At 48.5% G+C, this 23,806-nt stretch overlaps 3 protein-coding genes across 3 annotated transcripts in view; all 3 read left to right on the top strand.

The window, feature by feature from the left end:
- The window catches only part of MEGF6 (multiple EGF like domains 6), a 30,950-nt gene extending 25,269 nt beyond the window's left edge, over positions 1 to 5,681 (top strand). The window contains exons 29-32 of the mRNA XM_087944652.1: positions 7 to 135; positions 975 to 1,103; positions 2,249 to 2,380; positions 5,329 to 5,681. Coding sequence (XP_087800778.1) covers positions 7 to 135; positions 975 to 1,103; positions 2,249 to 2,380; positions 5,329 to 5,450 — 512 coding nt within the window. The 3' untranslated portion in view covers positions 5,451 to 5,681. The remainder of the gene's footprint in view (positions 1 to 6; positions 136 to 974; positions 1,104 to 2,248; positions 2,381 to 5,328) is intronic.
- An 11,630-nt stretch (positions 5,682 to 17,311) lies between these two features.
- Positions 17,312 to 19,772, top strand: C1QA (complement C1q A chain). Its single transcript, XM_087944366.1, is given in 6 exon segments — positions 17,312 to 17,449; positions 18,711 to 18,886; positions 19,018 to 19,065; positions 19,068 to 19,235; positions 19,238 to 19,448; positions 19,450 to 19,772. Coding segments are annotated over 5 exon segments (723 nt in total). The 5' UTR covers positions 17,312 to 17,449; positions 18,711 to 18,723; the 3' UTR covers positions 19,583 to 19,772.
- Positions 19,773 to 22,256: 2,484 nt separating this feature from the next.
- Positions 22,257 to 23,806, top strand: part of C1QC (complement C1q C chain) — a 5,253-nt gene continuing 3,703 nt past the window's right edge. Inside the window, exon 1 of the mRNA XM_087944657.1 lies at positions 22,257 to 22,896. The gene's annotated coding sequence lies outside the window, so the exon portion shown is untranslated. The remainder of the gene's footprint in view (positions 22,897 to 23,806) is intronic.

The following is a 23,806-nucleotide window of genomic DNA, read 5'->3' as shown; positions in this document are numbered from 1 at the left end:
TTTCAGCCTGCCCGGATGGATTCCACGGGGCCGCCTGTCAAGAGCGATGCGGCTGCCAAAACGGAGCCTCGTGCGATCCGGGATCCGGGGAATGCTTCTGTCCTCTGGGGTTTCGCGGCCGCTACTGCGAAAAAGGTTCGTAGAATTCCAGCCCCTTTGACGATCCCCGAAGTTAGCTAGGATGTGATGCTTAAATCCTGGTTAAGCCCTCCCTTTTTCATTCCTGGAGGTTGTAAAAAAAATGACTGGACAGCCCCCCCTGTCTGAAATGGTATACATTCTCTTGCTTGAGCTGAGGGTTGGACTAGAAGACCTCCAGGGTCCCTTCCAGCTGTGCTCTGTTCTGTTCTATGTTTTCTATCTATCTATCTCTATATAAGAGCGAAATGCCCCTCATGCATCATCACAAAATCTCCAGCAAATATGGTTTCAGTTTCCAAACAGCCCTCCACTCTCTCACACACTGACAGGACGCTAGCCAGGTGAATACCGATGGATGCTGGTAGGCAGAGGCAGATTCCCCCCCCACTTATTTTCCTCCCCCAAAACTAAGTCCGACCATAACTTCTTTTTCCCTCTTCCTTTTGTGTTCTGCCTTTTGGGCAACCAGGAGGCAGAAAGGAACGGGTTTATTATTTTTATTTTTTTTAGCATTTTAATTCTACGATTCTATCCGTTTAGGATTCAGGTAGCTTTGCCTTCTGTAAGGGTTTGTCTGAAATGGTCTAGGGGTTTCCTGCCTGAGAAGGGGGTTGGACTAGAGGACCTCATTGGTCCCTTCCCACTCTGTTATTCTGCATTTTTACTTCCTTTCTGCTTTTTTCCTCTCTCTTTTTTTCTCAATATGGCTTTTGGGCGCTTTATTTCCAATTAAACCCTGGCTTTTTGTACGGAAAGCGGGATGCAGTCATTTCAAACAGGAGCAGCAAGAATTAAAATGGCTCAGAACAACAGCGTCACCTTTTCGGTTACAGGCTGCGATGCAGGGAGATACGGAGAAAAATGCCAACGGGTGTGTGATTGCGACAGCAAAGCCCCGTGCGAGCCCTCCACCGGCCGTTGTCTCTGCCCTCCGGGGAAAACGGGAGCAAAGTGTGACCTTGGTGAGTGTGCAAATGGATCGATGGAGAACAATTGCAATTGAATGAAATAAAAATGCAATGAGGACAATTAAACATTGGAACAGCTTGCCACCAGAAGGTGTGGGTGCTTCATTACTGGAGGTTTTTAACAAAAGTCTGGGCAGCCACTTGCCTGAAATGGAATGCTTGAGCAGGGGGCTGGACTAGAAGACCTCCATGGTCCCTTCTGGATTCTATTCTAGTCTAATTATTTCTATTCTATTTTCTATTCTATTTCTATTGCTATTCTATTCTATATTCTGTATTCTATTCTTCTATTATCTCCCTATTCTATTCTTGTTGGTGTTCTGTGTTCTATTCTATTCTAATTATTTCTATTCTATTCTCTATTCTCTATTCTCTATTCTCTATTCTATTCTCTATTCTATTCTATTCTATTCTATATTATTTCCCTATTCCATTCTTGTTGGTGTTCTGTGTTGTGTTTTCTATTCTATTCTATTCTATTCTATTCTATTCTATTCTATTCTATTCTATTCTATTCTATTCTATTCTATTCTATTCTATTCTATTCTATATTATTTCCCTATTCCATTCTTGTTGGTGTTCTGTGTTGTGTTTTCTATTCTATTCTATTCTATTCTATTCTATTCTATTCTGTATTCTATTCTATTCTATTCTATTCTATTCTATTCTATTCTATTCTATTCTATTCTATTCTATTCTATTCTATTCTATTCTTCTGTTCTGTTCTGTTCTCTTTGGCTTAGCAAGAGGCTTGGGGGAAAATGCAGATTTCCAAAGTAAATTTTTCTGCAGATTTGCCAAGAAACTCAGAGCAGATCCACTCATCGCAAACTGTGTGGGATAAATGGGAAGATCTGCAACTTATTGTATTATTGTAAAGCTCTTGTGATTCTGTTGAGGTTTAACACACATTTTAAAAAAAAACCTGTGATTATCTATCGGAAAAATGTCTAAAAACAGAAGTGGCCGGGACTGACTAAATGCCCTCTAAGGGACCCTTTAGAAGTCCAGCCAGCTGGATTAGGGAATCGTGGGTGATCCGTACTGCCACTTCTAAGATCAGAAATTGGGAAGATGAGCCACGCCAGGTTTGCCCACGAATTTAACCCTTCCCTTTCGATGCCTCCTGCTAAATCCAGGTTGCCAGCTTGGAAAATTTGGTCCAGATTGTTCTCAGACTTGTAATTGTTCCTTGGATAACGCTGTTTGTGATGCCCAGAACGGACATTGTGTGTGTCTTCATGGATACGTAGGAATGACGTGTCGAGAAGGTAGGTCGGACTGACAAGCAGGCAGGTTGCAAGAACCGGAAAGACAAATTTAAAATCTGTTTCCCTGAGAAGCTAACTTTCTCAGTGCAGGGAGCCCATCTATCTATCTATCTATCTATCTATCTATCTATCTATCTATCTATCTATCTATCTATCTATCTATCTATCTATCTATCTGCCATCTATCTAGTTAGAGTGCTGTACTGCAGGCCACTCCTGCTCACTGCCGGCTGCCTGCAATTTGAGGCGCACCCATGCGCAGTGCAGGTAAGTTTGGCCATAGGTTCCCCATCACGGATTTAGGCACTTCTTCTATATATAAACTTTGACAGCTGTAGTTCAAGAAAGTAGCCACCGGAGGGCGCCACTTGCTTCCCCAGCACTATGAATGGTCTTAATAGTCCCTTTTCAGCCTGCTACGCCCAAAAGAGCCACCGGAGGGCGCCACTTGCTTCCCCAGCACTATGAATGGTCTTAATCGTCCCTTTCAGCCTGCTACGCCCAAAAGAGCCACCGGAGGGCGCCACTTGCTCCCCCAGCACTACGAATGGTCTCTCTTAATGGTCCCTTTTCAGCCTGCTATGCCCAAAAGAGCCACCGGAGGGCGCCACTTGTTTCCCCAGCACTATGAATGGTCTTAATAGTCCCTTTTCAGCCTGCTACGCCCAAAAGAGCCACCGGAGGGCGCCACTTGTTTCCCCAGCACTATGAATGGTCTTAATAGTCCCTTTTCAGCCTGCTACGCCCAAAAGAGCCACCGGAGGGCGCCCTATCAGAGATTTTTACCGAGCGAGAGTGACGTCGAGGCTGGGCGGGAGAAGGACGGCTGGGAGGGGCGGGGCCAGGCGAGACACCCCCCCGGGAGGCGTGTGACGTTGAGCTGGCCACGCCCACCCGCTCCCAGGGCCGCCCCGCCCACCCGGTCACGTGTCCCACCCCAGCCACGTGCGCCTTGCGCAGGGCGGGCCCGGACTTGGGCGCAGCTGCTTCGGGGGCGTCGCGCTCCCTTCCCGGACGGGCCCGAGGACGGCGGGGCTCGGTCGGCGGGTTTGGCGGCCCCGGTTCCGGTAAGGGAGGCCTCCTCGTCCCGTGTGTCCCCCGAAACCCGCGTTGGGCCCACCGGAGCCGCTCCGGAGTGGCGCCCATTGGGAAGCTCCGGCGGGGCCGCTTAGAGGAGGGAGGCTCCCGCTTGGGCTGCCCCTCCAGGTGGGCTAAAGGGGGGGAGAGGGGGGGTCCTTTAGGGCTGCCCCCCCTCCCCCCATGGCTTCCTCGGGAGGGGAGGGGAGGGGAGGGGAGGCGGGAGGGGCCCGGCAGCCTCCTCGTTGAGTTGAAAGCCATGGAGAAGCTCCAGCCTTCCCTGCTCGCTTTCTGCTTTCTCTGCATGGTATTCGCACTTCTTTGGGCGGGGCTGGTCCTTTTATTGATTTATTGTGTTTTATTTGGTTTGTCAATTGCTTACAAGGTAATAGGTATAAAAACATAGTTATGGATACATAAAATGGGTACATATAAGAGAAATAAAAAGGGAACAATAGGACAGGGACGGGAGGCACGTTAATTCGCTTATGGACGCCCCTTACAGACCTTTCAGGAAAGGGGTGAGGTCAATAGTGGACAGTCTGAGGTTAAAGTTTTTGGAGTTTGGGGAAGAAACTACAGAGTCGGGTAGAGTATTCCAGACATTGACCACTCTATTGCTGAAGTCGTATTTCCTGCAATCGAGTTTGGTGCGGTTTACTTTGAGTTTGTATCTATTGTGTGCTCTTGTGTTGTTATGGTTGAAGCTGAAGTATTCATTGACAGGTAGGACATTGCAATGCATGATTTTATATACTATACTTAGATTGGACCGAAGGCGGCGTAGTTCTAGATTGTCTATGCCTAAAATTTCAGGTCTGGTGGCATAAGGTATTCTGTTGCAAATACAGGAGTGGAGGATTCTTCTAATGCCCTTTTGGCTATGTGGTTACTTTTCTGCTCAGTGGGCTCTGGCACTTAGATCATTAGAGATGAGTCCTCCAAGGTCCTTGACAGAGTGGGAGTCATCAACAAGGTCTTGGATATTCAGCTTGCATTTTATTTTCTCATTTTTTTTACCAATATGTAAGACAGAGCATTTGTTTGCTGAGGTTTGAAGTTGCCACTTGTTTGCCCATTCTGACATAGTCGAGGTCTGCATAGGGTGGGTGCACATGTATGTTTCTCCTTCATTCTGGTGCTCATCAGCCATTCCCAAGGCCCTTTGGCTTCCCCCCTGCTCCTTCTCTCCCTCTCTCCCCCTCTCTGGGGTGGGCAGGTGGATAAACCCCCATAGTTCTAGGTCACCCCACTTAGATTACTAGACCATCATGAGAAGATCTGCAGGTCCAGTTCTTTGGGGCAGATGGGAAGGTGGAAAAGTTGGTTTGACAGAGTGGGTCTCCCACAGAAGAATGTAGAGGCAGACCAGAGGGTTTGGGGGGAGGGTCTCAACCCCAAAAGGACCCCCCCTCCCATACGCTCAAGAAGTAACACCCTAGCCCATTTTAAGAGGGAAGAGCATGCTTCTAAATTCACCTCCGTAGATTGCAGCAGCTCATCCAGAAACATTTGGAGAGGAGCCCAATTCCCCCCTTATTTCTAGGATGTGAGTTTTGGGGGCCTCTCCCTTTACAGGGTTGTTCCCCCCCCCACCCAACAAAATGGGGGGAGGAAATAAAAATTTTCTTCTCCATCATCCTCCATCACCATTTGAATCACCCAGGTGCTTTGGTTTATTTATTGCTTTACTTATTATTAAACTTGCATCCTGCCCACCTTCCCATTTCCATCTCACCCCCTCCTGCACCCTGCAGACGATCCATTAATTAGCACCGATGATTAATTAGCACCCAGCTGCCTTTTTGTGCCCCCTCCTCTCCCCTTTGAGGTTGGATTGACACCCCCGTTTTTCTTCCTTCCTTCTCCAGGAGGCGAGAGGGCCGTGCCCCAACGGAGCCATCGGAAACCGCTGCCTCGGGCAGAGTTGCAACAGCTGGCAAGAGGAGAAGAGGACGTGGTGGAAGACTTGGATTTTTCCGATGGAGACTGATGGATGGACAGATTTTTTGGGGGGTTAACTGGACAGCTGTTGCCACTTGTGGAGGGCTGAGGAAGGGGCTGCATTGTTCCAGCTGGTCCTGAGGGCACTGGAGGGAAATTCCAGAAAATTTTATCCTCCAGCAGGGGAGCCTAAAAAGACCATGATGGCTGGAAAAAAAAAACCTGCCTCTTTAGAATAATAATAATGGGGGTTCTTAAAACCATCTCAAAACAAAACCTTCTTTAAAAAATAAAAAGCCAGGCCAGCCTTCCATGCTGCCCCTTCCTCTTCGGGAGGCCAATCCCACCCACCCAGCGCTGGAGACGCAGAGATGGAAGACCAACGTGCCACCACATTTTGTGGCTTGGCTCTTTTCCTGCAAGTGACCTTATTTAAAACTCTTGGGACCAAACAACAGCAGGAAGAGTTGGACTGGCAGCACAATGCATGCTTTGAATCCCCCACTCCCCCAATTCCTCTTATTTTTATTTCTGTATGGGAAGGGATCGTGTGTGTCGGTTGTTCTCGGCTTGTAAAAACAGCCTCTTGTGCATTTCTTTCGGAGGCCTGGATCGCTCTGCACCGAAACCGCAGCGGGCAAAACGGCCAGATCCCGATGGAGAAACGTTCTTCCCTGCGGCTTTTACTGCATTGTGACCCACGCACGCCTTTCTTCGCCGCCTGTGTGGTGCCCACCAGGAACTGAGACCCCCCCCAACACACACACACTTGTTGCTTGAGGTCACTGGACAGATCAGGTCTAGAATAAGGAGTTAGCAAGTCTTATTGTTGGTCGTGAGTGGATAAGGAGTTAGCAAGTCTTATTGTTGGTTGTGAGTGGATAAGAGATAGCAAGTCTTATTGTTGGTTGTGAGTGGATAAGGAGTTAGCAAGTCTTATTGTTGGTTGTGAGTGGATAAGGAGATAGCAAGTCTTATTGTTGGTTGTGAGTGGATAAGGAGTTAGCAAGTCTTATTGTTGGTCGTGAGTGGATAAGGAGTTAGCAAGTCTTATTGTTATTATTATTATTGATCCACAACGTAGCCAGGATCTCTCTGTAATTTGCAAGTTAGGTAAAGGGAGTCTTAAGTCTTCAGGTTGGCTAACAATGTTTGGTGGTTTGTGGAGATACTCTTGAGGCCCAAGAGCCCTTAAGTGGTAAATTTGATTTAAGTGGTAAGTTTTAAGCTGTGGCTGGTAGGGTCAAGGAATCATGGCTGTTGTCAGCCTTTAGGACCAGGAGTGTTTATCTGGTAGGATCGTGTAGAGCAAGTTCAGATGTTTGGACAGAGTTGAGGTGTTGGAAGAACTTAGATCAGCGTTTTTCAAACTTGAAGGTGTGTGGACTGCAAATCCCAGAATTCCCCAGCCAATCGGTTTGGGGAATCCTGGGTGTTGATATCCACAGATCTTGCTAAGGGTGGGAAACCCTGATCTAAGAGGGTCATCTATACCTCCCCCCAAGTAGGTCTGGACTTGCTTTCAGAAAGCCAATTGGCCTTTAGAAGGGTGTGGACTTCAACTCTCAGAATTATGGGAATTGGAGTCCTCCAGAGTGGAAGGCACTAGATGGTTCCCATTCAACTCCCATTTAAAGAGTTTTGGGAGCTGTAGTCCATCCATTGAAAGGTGCAACTTTCAAAGGGAGGGATTTTAGCTCCCAGAATCCTTAGCAATGGTGGCTAGAGAAGCTTAAGATGTCCCCTTTCTCCCCAAGGCACCAGATAGCTGCAATTCAGTTCCCACCGTTCTCCATCCCGTGGATTGGAGACTTCTGGAAACTGAAGTTCACCATTCTTTGGAGACCAGAGAGCTCCATGCCTTCACTTGGTGGTGGCCCCCAATTCTTCTCAGTCCTGTGTTCAGAAATCTGGGACTTGGGACAACTGCCAGGCCCTGCAGGTGTTGGGTCTCCAGTTCTTCTGGCTTCTGTGTTGAGTTCTTCACACAGAGGGCAGAATCCTATCTCCATAGGATGCCCTAGAGCAGAGGTCTCCAACCTTGGCCACTTTAAGACTTGTGGACTTCAACTCCCAGAATTCCTCAGCCAGCAAAGCTTGGCTCAGAATTCCTGAGCTAACATGAATTCTGGGAGTTGAAGTTCACAAGTCTTAAAGCTGTCAAGTTTGAAGAGCCCCATATAGAGGATAGAGAGATGATATAGATGATTGATAGGTGATAGAGATAGATCAAGGGTCTTCAAACTTGGCAAAGTTAAGACTTGTGGACTTCAACCCCAGATTTCCTGAGCTAACACAACTGGAGGAGGAATTCTGGGAGTTGAAGTCCACAAGTCTTAAAGCTGTCAAGTTTGAAGACCCCCATTTTAGGTCTCCAGTGGTTCTTGGCCTTGGCAAACTTAGGTGGGTGGACTTCAGCTCTAGTTAGAAGTCTGCACAACTTAAACTTGTCAAAGTTGAAAACTTTTTATGTGTAAGGTCTTCCTTGTGCTTCATTTGGGTGTCATGCATGCTCCCTCCCCCAATCTTCCCGGCACCTAGGCAGGTGAGCCAGAAAGCCCAGGTGTGTCAAGTCTGCAGTTCCTCCCCTTGTTCTAAGAAGGTGTGCACAATTTATTCCAAATCTTGGAGTTAATTTCAAATAATACACATTTGTGCATGCCTACTTATAGCAATGGGTGCAGAGAGAAAATCTCTGTGCGTGGTGGGTCACCCTCAGGAGGGGGGAGAAAGGCCAGGAGCCAGCCATGGCATCAGGGAGGCTGGCAGGGAGGCCCTAGGAAGGTCTGGGGCATCCAAGCCCCCCTGGGCAGCCCTGGGCATCCCCAGAGCCTCCGCTTCCCTTGTGCCACGGTTGAAGCTGAGGGTTGGTGGGGACTGGGGGAGGCCGAGAATGGGGCTGGGGTGCAGGTGGGCTGGGCAGAGAGCGGCTGCCCAATGTCCTTGGCTAAGAGGGTGGCAGTTTGGCCACTCCAAGCCAAGGGACACTGGGAGACCGTTCTCTGGCCCATCACACCCACCCATGTCACATGGGCCTCCCTCAGCCCCCATCAATGCCTTTGGCTTCAATCCTGGCCTAAAGGGGCCTGGGGGGTAAGGGGGTCCTGGGAGGAGGGGGAGCATATAACCCCCTCTTCCCAGGACCTCCCTCCCCTGGGCCCCTTTAAGCCAGGACTGAAGCCAAAGGGGGGGTAAGGGAGGTGGGGGTAAAGGGGGGGCAGGGAGGGGGTAGGGGTGGGAGGGAGGGGGGCAGGTGGGTGGGCTGGGGATCAGAGGGGGGGTGTATTGCTTGTTTTTTTGAACTTTAATAAAGTTTGTCTCTTCTGCCATCATGGTTGTGTTTCTTTCCCCACCTACACCCTCCCCCCTCCCTCCCCATTTCCCTCCCTCCTTTGGCCCCTCCCATCTATGACCCCAAGGAGGGGGACCAGGAGGGGCAGACCCTGGGTGCCCCCCCAGGTCTACTGGGCTGAGAGGCCCCTCCCCATCTTCCCAGGGCTTTCCTCTTCTCCCCCCCAGGAGGGCTGCTGGAGGAGGTGGGCAAGGCAGGCCCTGGAAGGACGCCAGAGGCAGGCTGGGGAGGGGCTCCTTGCCCACCTCCTCTCCTCTTCCCAGCCCCCTTGGTGCCATGCTGGCAGAGACTCAGCAGGGAAAGGGAGGCCCAGAGAGGTGGGGGGATTGGCAGGCTCTCCCTGGCTTTTCAAGGGAGGCCTTTGCCCCTGGCCTGCCAATCTCCCCACCCTCCAGCCCAGGACCTCCCATTCCCCCCATTGCCTGGCACCAGGGGAGCTGGGAAGGGAAGAGGAGGGGCGTTGCCAAGGAGCCCCTCCCCAGCCAGCCTCTAGCATCCTCCCAAGTGCCTTCTTCTCCCCACCTCCACTTAGCCCCCAGCAGCCCTCCTGGGGCAGAGGGGGGGAGGAGGAAGAGGATGATGGCCCTGGGAAGATGGCAGGGGCCACCCCAACCCTGCAGACCTGGAAGGGGGGCACCCAGGGCCTGCCCCTCCCTACCTCGGTCCCCCCCTTGAGGCCAAAGATGGGGGGGGGGGCAAGAGGAGGGAGGGAAATGCAGGCGCTGGGAAGATGGGGGCTGCTGACAGGCCAGCTCTTGGGGGGCTCTTGCCAACCCACTCTGGCTAAGGCCTGCCTGCCCCCCCATCTTCCCAGCACCTGTGCCCTCCACTTACCTGCTCACCTGTTCTCACCTGTCCTCGTTGTCCTCCTTGCCATCTGGTGGTTCCCACAACTGGTCGCACTTTTATTTCATACTTACCCCTTTGCTGGCTGATGAGGCCAGGATTTCATCTAATAAGCTGGGCTGTTTACCCACCAATACTTTAATGTCTCCCCACCCACCCAAAAAAGGAATTATAAGTTCTGAAGGAGGCACCCCGACACCCCTACCTGTTTTACAAAGGGAGTGAATTCTCTTTTTTATTTCAACTGCTTTGCTGGAAAGCTTTCAAGTGGATGGGAAGCTTTTAACAAGAAGCTAGGATACCAACTGAGCTATCTTGGATTAATGCACCAGGGGAGGGAACAAACACAGACACAGCAGGGGTGTCTTCAAAATTTGGCCCCTGCATTCTTTCCCCCATCCCAAATTGAGCAAACACACACACAATTGGTTGAAAGCTGGCAAGGGCTCCCATGTTGGTTGCCTGGGTGTGGATACCAGGGAAAGTGTGCAATTCTGTATCCTCACCCAGGCTGCCCTGCCTTAAAAGAAAACACTGCATCCTTTGGGCACAAAAGTCAATTAAAACGGAGCATATCTGTGTATTGTATGCACACGCACACAGGAGAATACAGCTCAGGGTTGAACTGTGGGGTCTTTGGTGGTCTCCAAACTTGGGTTTTCTCACAGATATTTCATCACCCAGCTTGGTAACGTCATCAGTACCCTGATCATCCCATCCTCACTGCACTGATGATGTTACCTAATTGGGTAATGAGACGTCTGCAAGAAAACCAAGCTCAGAGAGCACCAAGGACCCCCACACACACACAGAGACTTCCAGAAGGGAAGCAATGGGTTACCCCCATTCCCCAAGCACAATATCCTTCCTGCTTCCTTCCTGCCTCCTTCCCAACAATTCCCAGGCAGCCAAACCCGCGGCTGATGGGCCTCCCTGTAGCCTCTAAGCTGCAATAGCACTTAAAAAGACTTCTATGCCGCTTCACAGGGCTTTTACGGCCGTAAAGTGATTTACAGAGTCAGCAAAGCATTGCACCCCCAAACAATCCGGGTCCTCGTTTTACCGACCTTGGAAGGACGGGAGTCCCGAGTCAACCAAATGCCCAGAAATGCCCAGATGGAAACAAACAAGCGAGCGAGCAAACCAACCAACGATGCCCATCAAAGAGAGAGACACACAGGAAGTCAAAGGAGAGAAATAAAAAAAGGGAAGAAGATAGCCCCACACAGACAGGCTGTGCTGTACCATCCAAATAAAAATAATAAAAATTAAAAAAAGGACATGGAGTTTGGACACTGGATCACTTTGTCGGTCTCAAAAGCTGCTAGCGATGCATAGACCTCCCCCACAAGAAAAGAACACTGTACCGGTTCCAGCCAGGAGGTGTCCCCCCTGCAAAAAGGAAGAGGGAGGGGGGTCCTTGCCCTCCATGGCTGGTTTGCAGAGCCGTTTCTCCTTCCCCAAGTGTGTCTTCCTAATAAATAAATTTTAAAACCCCATCCCGCCGAGTCTTTATTTCCTCCCCCAATACGAATATTTTAGCAGATTTCCACAGGCCTCTTTGGGGAGGGAACTTCCTTCTTCAGTGAGATGTCCGACGGTGGAGAATCCAGGCGTTACGAAGGGGGCTTGGGGGCATCGCCCAGGGCCTCCAAGAGAGAGAGGTCCCATTTTCCTGCTTGGGGAGACCCGGCTGGGGAGAAGCTTCCCTCCGTAGGGGGACGAGCCGCCAGGAAACTGGGCATACGCAACACCCAGCCCACCTCTTGGCTACCTGGAGGAAAAAACAGCAAGGAAAGCAAATGAAGCACCTGGGGGATTCGAGCACAGGGCCGAGAGCCGGGGATTTGGGAAACCGAGAGCCGAACCAAGCGGAGGGTGCAAACCATTTCAAAAAGAAAAGCTGAAATGCAACCTTTCTTCCAGAGCAGAGAGGAGTTAACAGCCCTGGCACTAAGGAGGAGCCTGCGTGGTATGTGCCACGGGCTTTAAAGCCTTACGCGTGGCCCCTGCAGGACGGGAAGCTTGATGGGAAGAAGAGGGAGGAGCAAACCTTAAGGGACTCAACCTCCAAGTGGAAAATGAGAGAAGGTATCCATAGGACGTCGATAGAGCTGAAGAAGCTTCTTGGATGGGAAGCGAAACGTCTTCAAAGAAACCCCAGGAAAGTCCAGTTCTCCCTTGGAAAAGCAACTTTGGGATATCGACAAGAATATTTGTAGCTCAGGGCTGAACTATAAGGTCCTTGGGGCTCTCCAAGCTGGGTGGTTTTCTTGTAGACGTTTCAAAACCAAACTAAGTAACATCATCAGTGTTGGAAGGAAATGGGGTTTGTGGAGAGGAGGAGGGGGGGGAGAGGGAGGAGGAAGACTGTGGAGTTCTTGGTGCCTTCTTGGGTCTTATACCTGAACAGGTGAAGGGGCCCTGGGAACTGCCACCCTTCAACGCTTGTAGGTGAAGGGGGGACTTCCAGGTCACCTCGTACTGCCTGCACCTCGAATGGTGCATTTTTCTGGCCCTCAAATGGTTGCAAACCACGCACAGAGCAATAAACATTGTTTACCAATGCAAAAAGAAAACAAAACCCTGACTCTTCGGCCCACCCAATTCCCTCCCCATCATAAGCATTTGTTTTATTATGTTAAACCGATAAGGGCAGCACTATTACTTCCCCCCCAACCTGGGCTCTTTACCAGGGATCTCATAAAAAAGGTTCTTTGGGCCATGGTTCCCTGGGGAACGATTTCTGCTGGAAATAACCCCGATTCAGAGAAAGGAGGGAGAACTGAGAGATCTACAGGATCTAAAACAGGCCAAGAAGGGAATCTCTATCTGGTTTTGTTGAGGGGGGAAGTGGGAAGAAATTTGGAAGCCAGAGCATTTAAAAAGAGAAATAAAGAGGTCAAAAACAACCAGGAAACCCCTTTTTTTTAGCATGCAGAGATTGGGTCAAGGCACCTGTACAGGTGGCTTTTAACAGCACACAAGGAAAAATTGGGATTGTGAGATGCTGGGCAAAGGACAAAGGCCTTTGAAGATTTGGGGGGGTGGCACCCCCAGAAATTCAGTCTTAAGACACACAGGGAGGCCCTTCCAAGGTTTAAAGCCAAATGGTTTATCACCTGGGCAGATAGAATAGAATAGGAATAGAATAGAATAAATGAAGAATAGAATAGAATAAATGAAGAATAGAATAGAATAGAATAGGAATAGAATAGGAATAGAATAGGAATAGAATAGGAAAGGAATAGAATAGATGAAGAATATAATGGGATGGAGTAGGAGTAGAGTAAATTAGAATTAGAATTAGAGTAGAATTAGAGGAGAGTAGCAATAGAACACACAACACAACACAGAACACCAAAAAGAACAGAATAAAGGATAGGATAGAATAAGGGCCCTTAATGCACTTGCCATGAAAAACTTCCATTTCTTGCCTTTCTTCGATGACCCAAGGACGTCAATCATGGTTTCCCTCCCTTGTGTGTTTCCACCCCCCATTTCTAGTATTTTTATTTCCCTCCACCACCACCCAATTATTTTAAAGGCTGCCCTGTGCATGCAAGCTGTTCACTTACCTCTTTGGACCCGAAGCCCTGGAAGAATATTAATTCAGTAGCGGGTTCTGGCCCAGTTCATTGCAGCTTTGCACCCCGCCCCCAAAATGGCAATTTCGACTTGATAGTCGCACCTGCAAAAAAAAGAAAAGAAACTCGTGCCCAGGGGCGGCAGAAGCGGCTCTGGCTCGAGCAAAAGAAGTATCGCTTTGCAAATGTGGAGCCTCGCCTCTAAAAATGCTTTTCTCCCCCTTTTTTGGCCTTAAAAGTGGATTGTTAGCGAAGTCAGGCAATCTCCCAGCTGCTGCCTTTCCCCCTAATAGGACTTTTGTTCGACGCTCTAGGCTGCTGGAGAGAAAGGCCCCTTGCAAGGAGGTGTCTATCCGATTGCCTGCCCTGCTCGAACACACTTTTAGCTGGACCGTTTTAAAACCTGATATTTCTGTCTCGTGTGATGATGGTTTCCCTTCCCTTCCTCCCCGGGCCCGGCAATTGGATAGTTTCCCTGCCCCAACCGGTTGTTCCTATCAGGCAGTCAGCCGGCCGCCTCAATTCGCTTCTATTGGAAAAGATAGGGCGATTGCAAGGGGGCCTAAAGGGGGGGAGACGTCGCGCCTTGATTGTAACCCGCCTTTTAAAGGGACAGCCGGAGCTTTTGTCGAACGGACTCGGGGAAAATATCTTACTCTGCGTCCCCCATCACTCTAGGGGGAAAAACGGGGTGAAAATAGACCTCAAATTACGTGAAAACCGCGGTTTTCAAAGTCTATGGGAAATTGCATTGACAATAATAGCCCGCCGTCTCGTGGCCATTTTGCGTCATTGCAGGTGGATGAAAGAACTTAATAATAATAGTCCGCCATCTCGTGGCCATTTTGCGTCATTGCAGGTGGAGGAAAGAAATTGCACAGCCAATAACAGCCTGCCACCTGGTGGAGATTTTTCGTTATGGCAGGCGCAGGAAGGAATCGCGAAAGTTAATTTAAATAAAAATAATCAGGTTACAAATGTGGCGAAATCCGACGAGGGGTCTTACTCTGAGTCCCCCATCACTCTAGAGAGGAAAACGGGGTGAAAATAGACCAAATTACGTGAAAACCGCGGTTTTCTAAGTCTATGGGAAATTACATTGAAAATAATAGCCCGCCATCTCGTGGCCATTTTGCGTCATTGCAGGTGGACGAAAGAACTTAATAATAATAGGCCGCCGTCTCGTGGCCTTTTTGCGCATGGCAGGTGGAGGAAAGAACTTAATAATAATAGCCCGCCGTCTCGTGGCCATTTTGCGCATGGCAGGTGGAGGAAAGAACTTAATAATAATAGCCCGCCGTCTCGTGGCCATTTTGCGCATGGCAGGTGGAGGAAAGAAATTGCACAGCAATAACAGCCTGCCACCTGGTGGAGATTTTTCGTTATGGCAGGCGCAGGGAAGGAATCGCGAAAGTTAATTTAAATAAAAATAATCAGGTTACAAATGTGGCGAAATCCGACGAGGGATCTTACTCTGCGTCCCCCATCACTCTAGGGGGGAAAACGGGGTGAAAATAGACCTCAAATTACGTGAAAACCGCGGTTTTCAAAGTCTATGGGAAATTGCATTGACAATAATAGCCCGCCATCTCGTGGCCATTTTGCGTCATTGCAGGTGGAGTACGGAAATTGCACAGCAGAAACAGCCTGCCACCTGGTGGAGGTTTTTCGTTATGGCAGGTGCAGGGAAGGAATCGCGAAAGTTAATAAATAAAAATAACCAGGTTACAGACATGGCGAAATCCATGCGCTGTTCTCGCCTTCTCTCCACTCTCCGTGCTCTCGGATCAGGAGGGGGCGATCCCTGCTCATCACCTGAGTTCTGTCTCTGCTTAGCCACTCCTGGTCATCCTGCCCCCCTCTTCCTCCCTGCCTACAATCCATCCCAATCCTGAAAGGCCCTGGCTGGACTGGGCCTGCTCCTCCCCATTTTCCTCCGAAGCCAACAAAGCCGCCCCCTCGATCTCTGTCGGCTCCAATTCCCGATCATCTTCCCCCGCAGATTCAGGCTCCGACGGGGACATGACAGACTGGGTGGAACTCAATTTCTGGGTGTTGAAGTCCACCCATCTCAAAGTTTCCCAGGTTGAGAAACGCTAATCTAGGATGATCTATTTTTAACCTCAGGTGCTCAATCAGGGGGTGTCATTTAGGGGGAGTGACTCCACCCCCACTCACTTTGGGGTCACGATACCAAAACCTCAGGCGCCCAGAACCTCCAGGGACCCGATTAAGTTGCAGTGCCGGGCCACGGCCAGATCTCTTCACGGGAGGCATTTGCACTAAATTAGCCACGGGCACCAACCCACAGTGGGGTGATTCCATTATCTGCGTGTCGCAGGGAAGGGACGGGGGGATGTCACCGAAAATGCTCCCCAACCCCGTCTCCTCATGCCAAGCTCAGCTTCTCACCTGGGACAGGTGCCTTGACTGGCTGAGGGACGTTTCCCCATTGACAATCTAACCAAGGAGGGAAGCAATCTGGAATTAAGGAGGAATGTCCTAAAAATGAGGACCATTAACCCATGGAACTGCTTGCCACCAGAAGTTGTGGGTTAACATTACCTCCCTGATTTCAACAGTCAGGCAGTGTGACTTTGCAATCTGTCGGCGCCTGTTGTGTTCCTCTTTTCCCAGGGTTACACAAAGTCACATCCAGAGATTTGACCCACGAAAAATGGAAGAGCAGCTGCAGGGCACTTTCTTCCCCTCCCTCCCCCAGCCCAGTCTCGTCTTCCTTTTTATAAATGCCCCAAACCGTCCCGTGCTTTTAATTTATCTCTGTCTGGTTGCACGAGAGCAAAATAAAATAAAATAAAATTGCAAAGTTATGAAAATTGGCCGGATCAAAAGAAGGAAGGAGCGTGTTTTCCCAGGCGAAAAAGCAGAAGGTTCGCTGTTGCTTCAGCAAAACTGGTCAGGAGACAGCAAATAAATAATAACAACAAGGATTAAAATTTGCTTTCTTCAGCAAGACGCTTCCCATCGTGTTTCGCTTGCCGTATTTCGTGCGTGCCAGTGGGCCTGCAAGACTTCATGCTTTAAATAAACGATCAAAATGAGACGGTGGGATTTCAAACTGCAGGATCCTGTGAATGTAGTTTTGCAAGATAAGAGACTGCGTAGCCCTCAGCTACACAATGGGCTCACAAGAGACCCTCCCTAGTTTCTGAAGCTGTAAAAATTGTACTTTTAGATCGAACAGGATTGATATCAGCTGTATCTGATGGGCTGGAGGGGAAACAGAGAAGTTCATTCTACTTGATTGTAAGAACATAGAACCGTAGCGCTGGAAGGGACCTTGGAGGTCTTCTAGTCCAGCCCCCCCTGCCCAAGCAAGAGACCCTAGACCAAATGGCTGTCCAATCTCTTCTTGAAAACCTCTAGAGACCACAACTTCTGGAGGCAACTGATTAATTTTTCTCTGATTGGACACACAAGGAATTTGTCTTTGGTGCATAAGCTCTCAGTGTCCATAAAGAAAAACTAAAATACATTCATCAAAAATCATAAGAAAGAACACTTAGTGATAGTCACAGGTTACTAATAAGCAATCAAATCATACTAGGAAAACAAATAAAACAATATAAATTGTAAAGATACAAGCAACACCGTTATAAGTGGGAAGAGATAAGTACTAGGAAGGAGGAGAAGAATGATAGTAATAGTAGTGCAGACTTTGTAAATAGTTGGACAGTGTTGAGGGAATTATTCGTTTAGCAGAGCGATGGAAGAGGGGGAAAAACTGTCCTTGTGTGTAGTTTTCCTGGTGTGCAGGGATCCATCGCTTCGTTTTGAGGGAAGGAGTTGAAACAGTTTATGTCCAGGACGTGAGAGTTAAAGTTCTAAATGTAGAGCTTTACTTTTCTCAACCACTGAATTTCATTTTGTTAAATATAGGGCCCAATGCTCAAGTCTGTCCACCTCCTTCTGCCTCTTGAGCCTATTTGCTAAAGTAGGGGTGATTCACCCCCAACTTGGTACCTTCTGCAAATTTTGATGAGTTCCCCTTCTTTTTGGAAGGAGAAGAAGTCGAAGGGCCCAACCTTCTCTGTTTCGAAAGTCACCATTTGATTGCGGCCGCAAGCAAGAGGAAGCAATTGAAAGGGGGGAAAGAAGGAAGGGAAACTTCATTTTCTCTCACTCAGCCAAACTCGGCCATCTAGGACTTCTCCTCCTCCTCCGTCCCATCGTCCTTCCTGCACCCAAGTGGGACATTTGTCTCCAGGAACCTGGTCGGGTTCTGGTCTTTCTTTCCAGGAGGTAAGTGGTATTTGGGGGTCTCCTTCCCGAGGGGTCTTCAATTCAACTTCGGGATTATCCCCCAACTTGGCCCCTTTTAGGCCTTTTTTTCTGATGGACAATCCTTCCCCAGATGGTTGGAAGAGATGGCTGCTGCTGCGGAGGTCCCTCCATCTGAAAGCAGTTGAGGTTCTCCTGGATTTCCTGCCCAGCAAGACCCAGGAACCGTGTTTCTTCAACCTTTGAAGAGAGTTGGAAGGGACCTTGTGGGTCATCATTCTAGTCCTTGGGTAGCTTGCAGAGGAGGGGTGGGTTTCAAAGTCTGGATTTTCCAGGGCACTTTAGCTTCTTCCGTTCCTGTTTGTTTTGTGGTCCCGCCGGTTTCTGCTCACAGGCAGACAGTGTTTCTTGTAGATCTTCCCAAGACCCCTTGTTTCTACTTATGATGATGATGATGATGATGATAATTATGTCATTTATGGGTTCTTCTCTGTGTAAATCCAAGGCTAAACCTGACGCTTACAGAAGCTTAAGGTTGGAAAACTCTGTAGTAAGTTGGTATCTCCTTTTGCTCAGTGGAACAGAGCAGCACAACAGAGTTGGAAGGGACCCTGGAGGTCTTCTAGTCCAACCTTCTGCTTGAGCAGGAAACCGTTTCATACGGAATGATAGAGTGACAGAACAACAGAATGACAAAAAGACAGACAGAACAACAGACAGAATGACAGATAGAATAACAGAATGATAGAATAACAGAATAATAGAATAACAGAATGATAGAATAACAGAATAGAATGACAGAATAATAAAATGATAGAATAACAGAATGATAGAATAACAGAATAGAATGACAGAATAATAAAATAGAATAACAGAATAATAGAATAACAGAATAATAGAATAATAGAATGATAGAATAACAGAATGATAGAATGACAGAATAATAGAATAACGGAAGAGAATGACAGCTAGAATAATAGAATGACAGAATGACAGGCAGAATGAGAGTGTTGGGAGGGACCTCGGCCCATTCCAGACCAACGGGGCTTTCCTTTCTAGCCTTCTTCCCTATGGTCGTGACTTGTAAAGCGGCTTGTCCAGAAAATAAACCACCCACAATTGCAAACAGGAGGTCTTGAAAACTGCCTCTGGCACCATGTGAGAAGTTCCTGGGAGGTGGGAAATTTCCCCCCCTTTCCCTTCCCCCCACCTCCATAGAAGGGAAAAAAAGGTGTGGGGGGGTTGGAAAGGAGGGCCTGACACCCCCTTTCTCTGCTCACAGCTACAGAGTCAAGATGGCGAGCCCCCTGTGGTTTGCAGCGGCTGCCCTGATCCTGACGTTGGAGATCGTGGTTGGCCAGCAAAACGTTTGCAAAGCGTCCGACGGCAGAGACGGACATCCGGGAGCCCCAGGCCGGAATGGAAAACCGGGCCAAAAAGGAGACCTGGGTGCCCCAGGTAAAATAAAAAAAACGACGCCCGCCTCCCCTCAACTTTGCTCCAGCAGGGGGTTGGACTAGATGACCTCCGAGGGGCCCTTCCCACCTGATTTTTCTCTCTCTCTCTCTCACTTTTTTCCCCTGTTCCAGGCTTGGGGACACGGAGCAGCGGCATCCGGGGCCCGAAAGGCGAACCGGGGAGCCTGGCCTCTCGGGAGAGCCGGGCAGCCAAGGTTTCCGAGGCCTGGATGGCCCCCAGGGGCCCCCGAGAACAGGGGACCGTGGCCCCAAAGGCCAAGTGGGGAACCTCCAGGACCAGCCCAAGACGGCCTTCTCGGCGTCCCGCAAGAACCCGTCTCCGGGCGTCTCCCCAAAACCGTGGTGTTCGACCACAGCATCACCAACCAGGATAACGCCTACAGCACCCAGACGGGGAAATTCACCTGCCGGGTTCCGGGCTATTATTACTTCACCTTCCAGGTGGTCTCCAAGGGCAGCCTCTGCCTGGACCTGATGCACAGGGACCAGTCGGTGGCCACCTTCTGCGACCAGAGCCAGGGCCTCCTGCAGGTCAACTCGGGGCAGCGTCCTGAACCTGGCTCCGGGCGACCAGGTGTGGCTGGACAGCAATCCGCCAGGGGCGGCCAACATCTACGCCGGGACGGAAGCCGACAGCGTCTTCAGCGGCTTCCTCTTGTTCCCCACCAAGGCTTGATCGGCCTTCGGAGGAGGAGGAGGGGGCTTTCATTTTCTTTTCAGGCTGGGGTGGAGGGTGGGGTAGGCCTTGGGCTGAACTGCCATGCTTCGCTTGCCTACACTCCCCTGCGAGGGAGGCCGCCAGGGCCCCCTGGATGGAGCTGCGGGGTCCTTCTTGCTGCCCAATAAAAGTTTTCTCCAGGTCAAAAGTCAAAAAGTCTGCTGTTTTGCGGCGTGTGGGTGCCTTTCGGTGGGCTTTCAGCTCCCCCTATTTCGGAGGTCCCTAAAGGGGGGAGGGAGGGAGGGAAAGAAGGAGGGAGGGGCACGTAATTATAGGTTTTAATTCTGTACGTCTTGCTTGTTCTTGTTTGAGAGGAAGGAAGGAAGGAGGGAAGAAAAAGAAAGAAAGAAAGAAAGAAAGAAAGAAAGAAAGAAAGAAAGAAAGAAAGAAAGAAAGAAAGAAAGAAAGAAAGAAAGAAAGAAAGAAAAGGAAGAAGGGAGGGAGGGAGGAAAAATGGAAGGACGGAGGGAGGAAGAAAGAAAGAGAAAGAAAGAAGGGAGGGAGGGAAGGAAAATGGAAGGAAGGAAGGAAGGAGGGAGAAAGAAACAAAAAAGCAAGAAAGAAAGAAGGGAGGGAGGGGAGGGAGAGAGGAAGGAAGAAAGGAAGAAAGAGAGAGAAAGAAAGAAGGAAAGAAAGAAAGGGAGGGAAGGAAAAATGGAGGGAGGAAGGGAGGGAGGAAGAAAGAAAGGAAGGAAAGAAAAATGGAGGGAGGAAAGGAGGGAGGGAGGAAGAAAGGAAGGAAGGAAAGAAAAATGGAGGGAGGGGAGGAGGAAGCAAGAGAGGAAGAAAGAAAGAAAGAAAGAAAGAAAGAAAGAAAGAAAGAAAGAAAGAAAGAAAGAAAGAAAGAAAGAAAGAAAGAAAGAAAGAAAGAAAGAAAGAAAGAAAGAAAGAAAGAAAGAAAGAAAGAAAGAAAGAAAGACCATTCTTAAATGAACAATCGTACGTGGAGAAAAACTCGAATTAAAGAGTACACAGTTATTGCCTGGAACAAAGTAATATTGTTATTTGGATAATATTATGCTTTCGAGCTTCGTTCAGCCACTGTTCAAAGTTACGACGGTGCCAAAGGAAAAATCTTATGACTGTTCTTGAAGACTGATACATTTTTCACAGATTTTATAACCTAATTTGAATTTCTGTGTGGGGTTGGATTGGATGACCACTGAGGTCCCTTATGCTCTACCAATCGCACGTTCTATGGACACCAAAGTAGGTTTTTTTGAGGGGGGGAAATAGCCCCTTCCAACCTTTCCATCACAGGATTATATAACCTAATTCAAACTCCTGCGTGAGGTTAGACTGGATGATCACCAAGGTCCCTTACGCTCTATTAGTCTCGCTTTCTATGAAATAAAAATAGCAGCTTTTGGCTGGGAGTGAGAAATCAAATCAAATGTCCCAATGGCAAAATCTGTTTTTAAAGGAGGTGGCACACCTTTTGCTGTCAGGGATGCTGTCATGGCAGGTGGGTGGGGTGGGCGTGGAGGACTAGATGATCTCCAGGCTCCCTTCCAACCCTTCCATTTTCAGGAATTTCTTCCTGTAGAACCCCACGAAGAATACAGCCTGAAATCAGCCGTCAAGGCACATCTGTTAACAGTCTTCTAGCCACCAATAAATGTGTCATCACTGGAGTTCAAAAAGAGACGAGACAGCCCCTTGTTCTGAATAATATAGGGTCTCCTGCTTGACCGGGGGGTTGGACTAGATGACCTCCTAGATCCCTTCCACCTATATTCTCATACATGATAGATAGATGATAGACAGATAGATAGATAGATAGATAGATAGGTAGGTAGATAGATAGAGCAGATAGATAGTGCAGACAGATAGACAGACAGACTGAAATGGTCTAGGGTCTCCTTTTTCAGTGGGGGTTGGACTAGATGACCTCCTAGGTCCCTTCCACCTATATTCTCATAAATGATAATTAGAACAATAGGTAGCTAGAAAGATAGATAAAACAATGGAATGATAGATAGAATGATAGATAGATGAGAGAGAGAGAAACTGCAGATAGATGATAGGTAGATAGAAACTGCAGATAGATAAATAAACTATATATAGAACGATAGATAGATAGATAGAACGACAGATAGAAGCTGCAGATAGATAGATAGATAGATAGATAGATAGATAGATAGATAGATAGATAGATAGAACAATAGAATGATAGAACAATAGAATGATAGAACAATAGATAGAATGATAGAACAATAGATAGACGATAGATAGATACTGCAGATCGATAGATCGATATAGACTGCAATGGTCTAGGATCTCCTTTTTGAGTAGGGGGTTTGGACTAGATGACCTCCAAGGTCCCTTCCAACTCTGTTTTTCTGCTATTCTGTTCAATGTAGATCATTTCTCTAATAGGGAAAACGTTATATCAGCCCTCTGGGCAAGGCCTGTGAAGATCCCCCACCAGGCCTGTAATAATCTTTTCATAATGGTCGTATATTAAAATAATGAAATAATCGATCCTGACCTAGAGGCACCAGCCAATTACGGATCTCTTGACTGATCAGTGGCCTTCTGGCTGCTCGGGGGCTTTAAAAAAAATTAAAAAGATTGGACAACTGTTTTTGTCTGGGACGGCATAAGGCCTCCTGCCTTGGACCAGGGGGTTGGACTAGAAGACCTCTGAGGTCCCTTCCAGCCCTCCGTGTGGGGCCAAGACGTTCTCTGCCACCTGCATTTGACCTTAGAATCCTAGGGCAGGAAGGGACCTCGGAGGTCTTCTAGTCCAACCCCCTATTTAAATCAATCAGAATAGAGCTAGAAGGGACCTCGGAGGTCTTCTAGTCCAACCCCTTGCTCAAACAGAAGACCCTCCATCATTTCAATCCATCAGTCAATCAGAATAGAGCTGGAAGGCACCTCAGAAGTCTTCTAGTCCAAACCCCCCCCCACACTCAGGCAAGGAGACCCTATACGTTCACAACAACCCTGGAAGGTGGGCCACTCGGTGAGCACCTTCCCAGCCGAATCGAGACTTTCCGCTAAACCTCTCCCGGCAAAGGGGAGCTTGAAACTGTCTGGTTACAAGGCAGGAGAAGCTTTGATGCTGAGGTTTTAGATTCAAAAGAGAAGCACCCAATGTGGTGGACTTAGTTCCTTATTTTTATTTTGACTTTTTTTGGGGGGGGGGGGGGACCACCAACTTCCTCGTCGAATCTGATGATGTGGCAAGCGATTCTTCTGCCCCGAACGAGCCGGTGGCTCGTTAATTCCCATTGCCTGCAGACCTGCTAGGATCCCACCGAGAGGTAAGAGATGCCCCTCCACGGATTTCCTTCCTTCCTTCCTTCCTTCCTTTCTTCCAAGGTTCAGGAAATCGACCCCTTCTTCGCTCCGGGAAAGGCGCAGCATTTGGGTTTCTCTGGGGGGGGGGGCGGGAAATGGGGGAGCCCAGCAGAATTGGGGAAGGGGCAACCGGCAGATCGACCGGGCAGTGAATTTTATTCTTCGTGGATTTTTGAAGATTTTAAGGCGGAAGGGAAGGGAAACCAAGGTGGCCTCTGTCTCCATCCAAAAGGGTGGCGTTGAAAGGAAAGGAGGCATGGAGGGAGAAGGAAAACGGCCCTGGGCGCAAAGGGGTGAATTGCTTGTCCGTGTTCCTTCCCTTCCTCCTTTCCTTTCCTCTTCTACCTTTCCTTTCTTTTTTCCCTTCTTCCTTTCCTTCCCTGCCCTTCCCTCTTCCTCCTCTCCTTTCCTTTCTGTTCCTTTCTGTTCTTCCTTTCCTTTCCTTTCCTTCTTTCTTTTCCTTTCCTTCCATTCTCTTCCCTCTTCCTCCTTTCCTTTCTGTTCCTTTCCTTCTCCCTTTCCTTCTTCCTTTCCTTTCCTTCTTCCTTTCCTTTCCTTTCCTTCTTCCTTTCCTTTCCTTTCCTTCTTCCTTTCCTTTCCTTTCCTTCTTCCTTTCCTTTCCTTTTTCCTTTCCTTTCTGCTCCTTTCCCTTCTTCCTTTCCTTTCCTTTTTCCTTTCCTTTCTATTCCTTTCCCTTCTTCTTTTCCTTCCCTTCCTTCCCTTCCCCTCTTTTTCCCCATTCCTCTATTAATAATAATAATAATAATAATAATAATAATAATAATAATAATAATAATAATAATAATAATAATTCATCTTTCTAGCCAACACTCTGGGCCATTATGACCCCAGTAAACCTTCCTTTTCTAATGT

Source organism: Notechis scutatus, chromosome 16 (genome assembly GCF_049901735.1).
Source record: "Notechis scutatus isolate UNSWTSFEM ecotype Mainland chromosome 16, rNotScu1.2, whole genome shotgun sequence".
Taxonomy (NCBI): domain Eukaryota; kingdom Metazoa; phylum Chordata; class Lepidosauria; order Squamata; family Elapidae; genus Notechis; species Notechis scutatus.
Note: the sequence above shows the minus strand (reverse complement) of the source record. Positions and strands in the feature narration are given on the sequence as shown.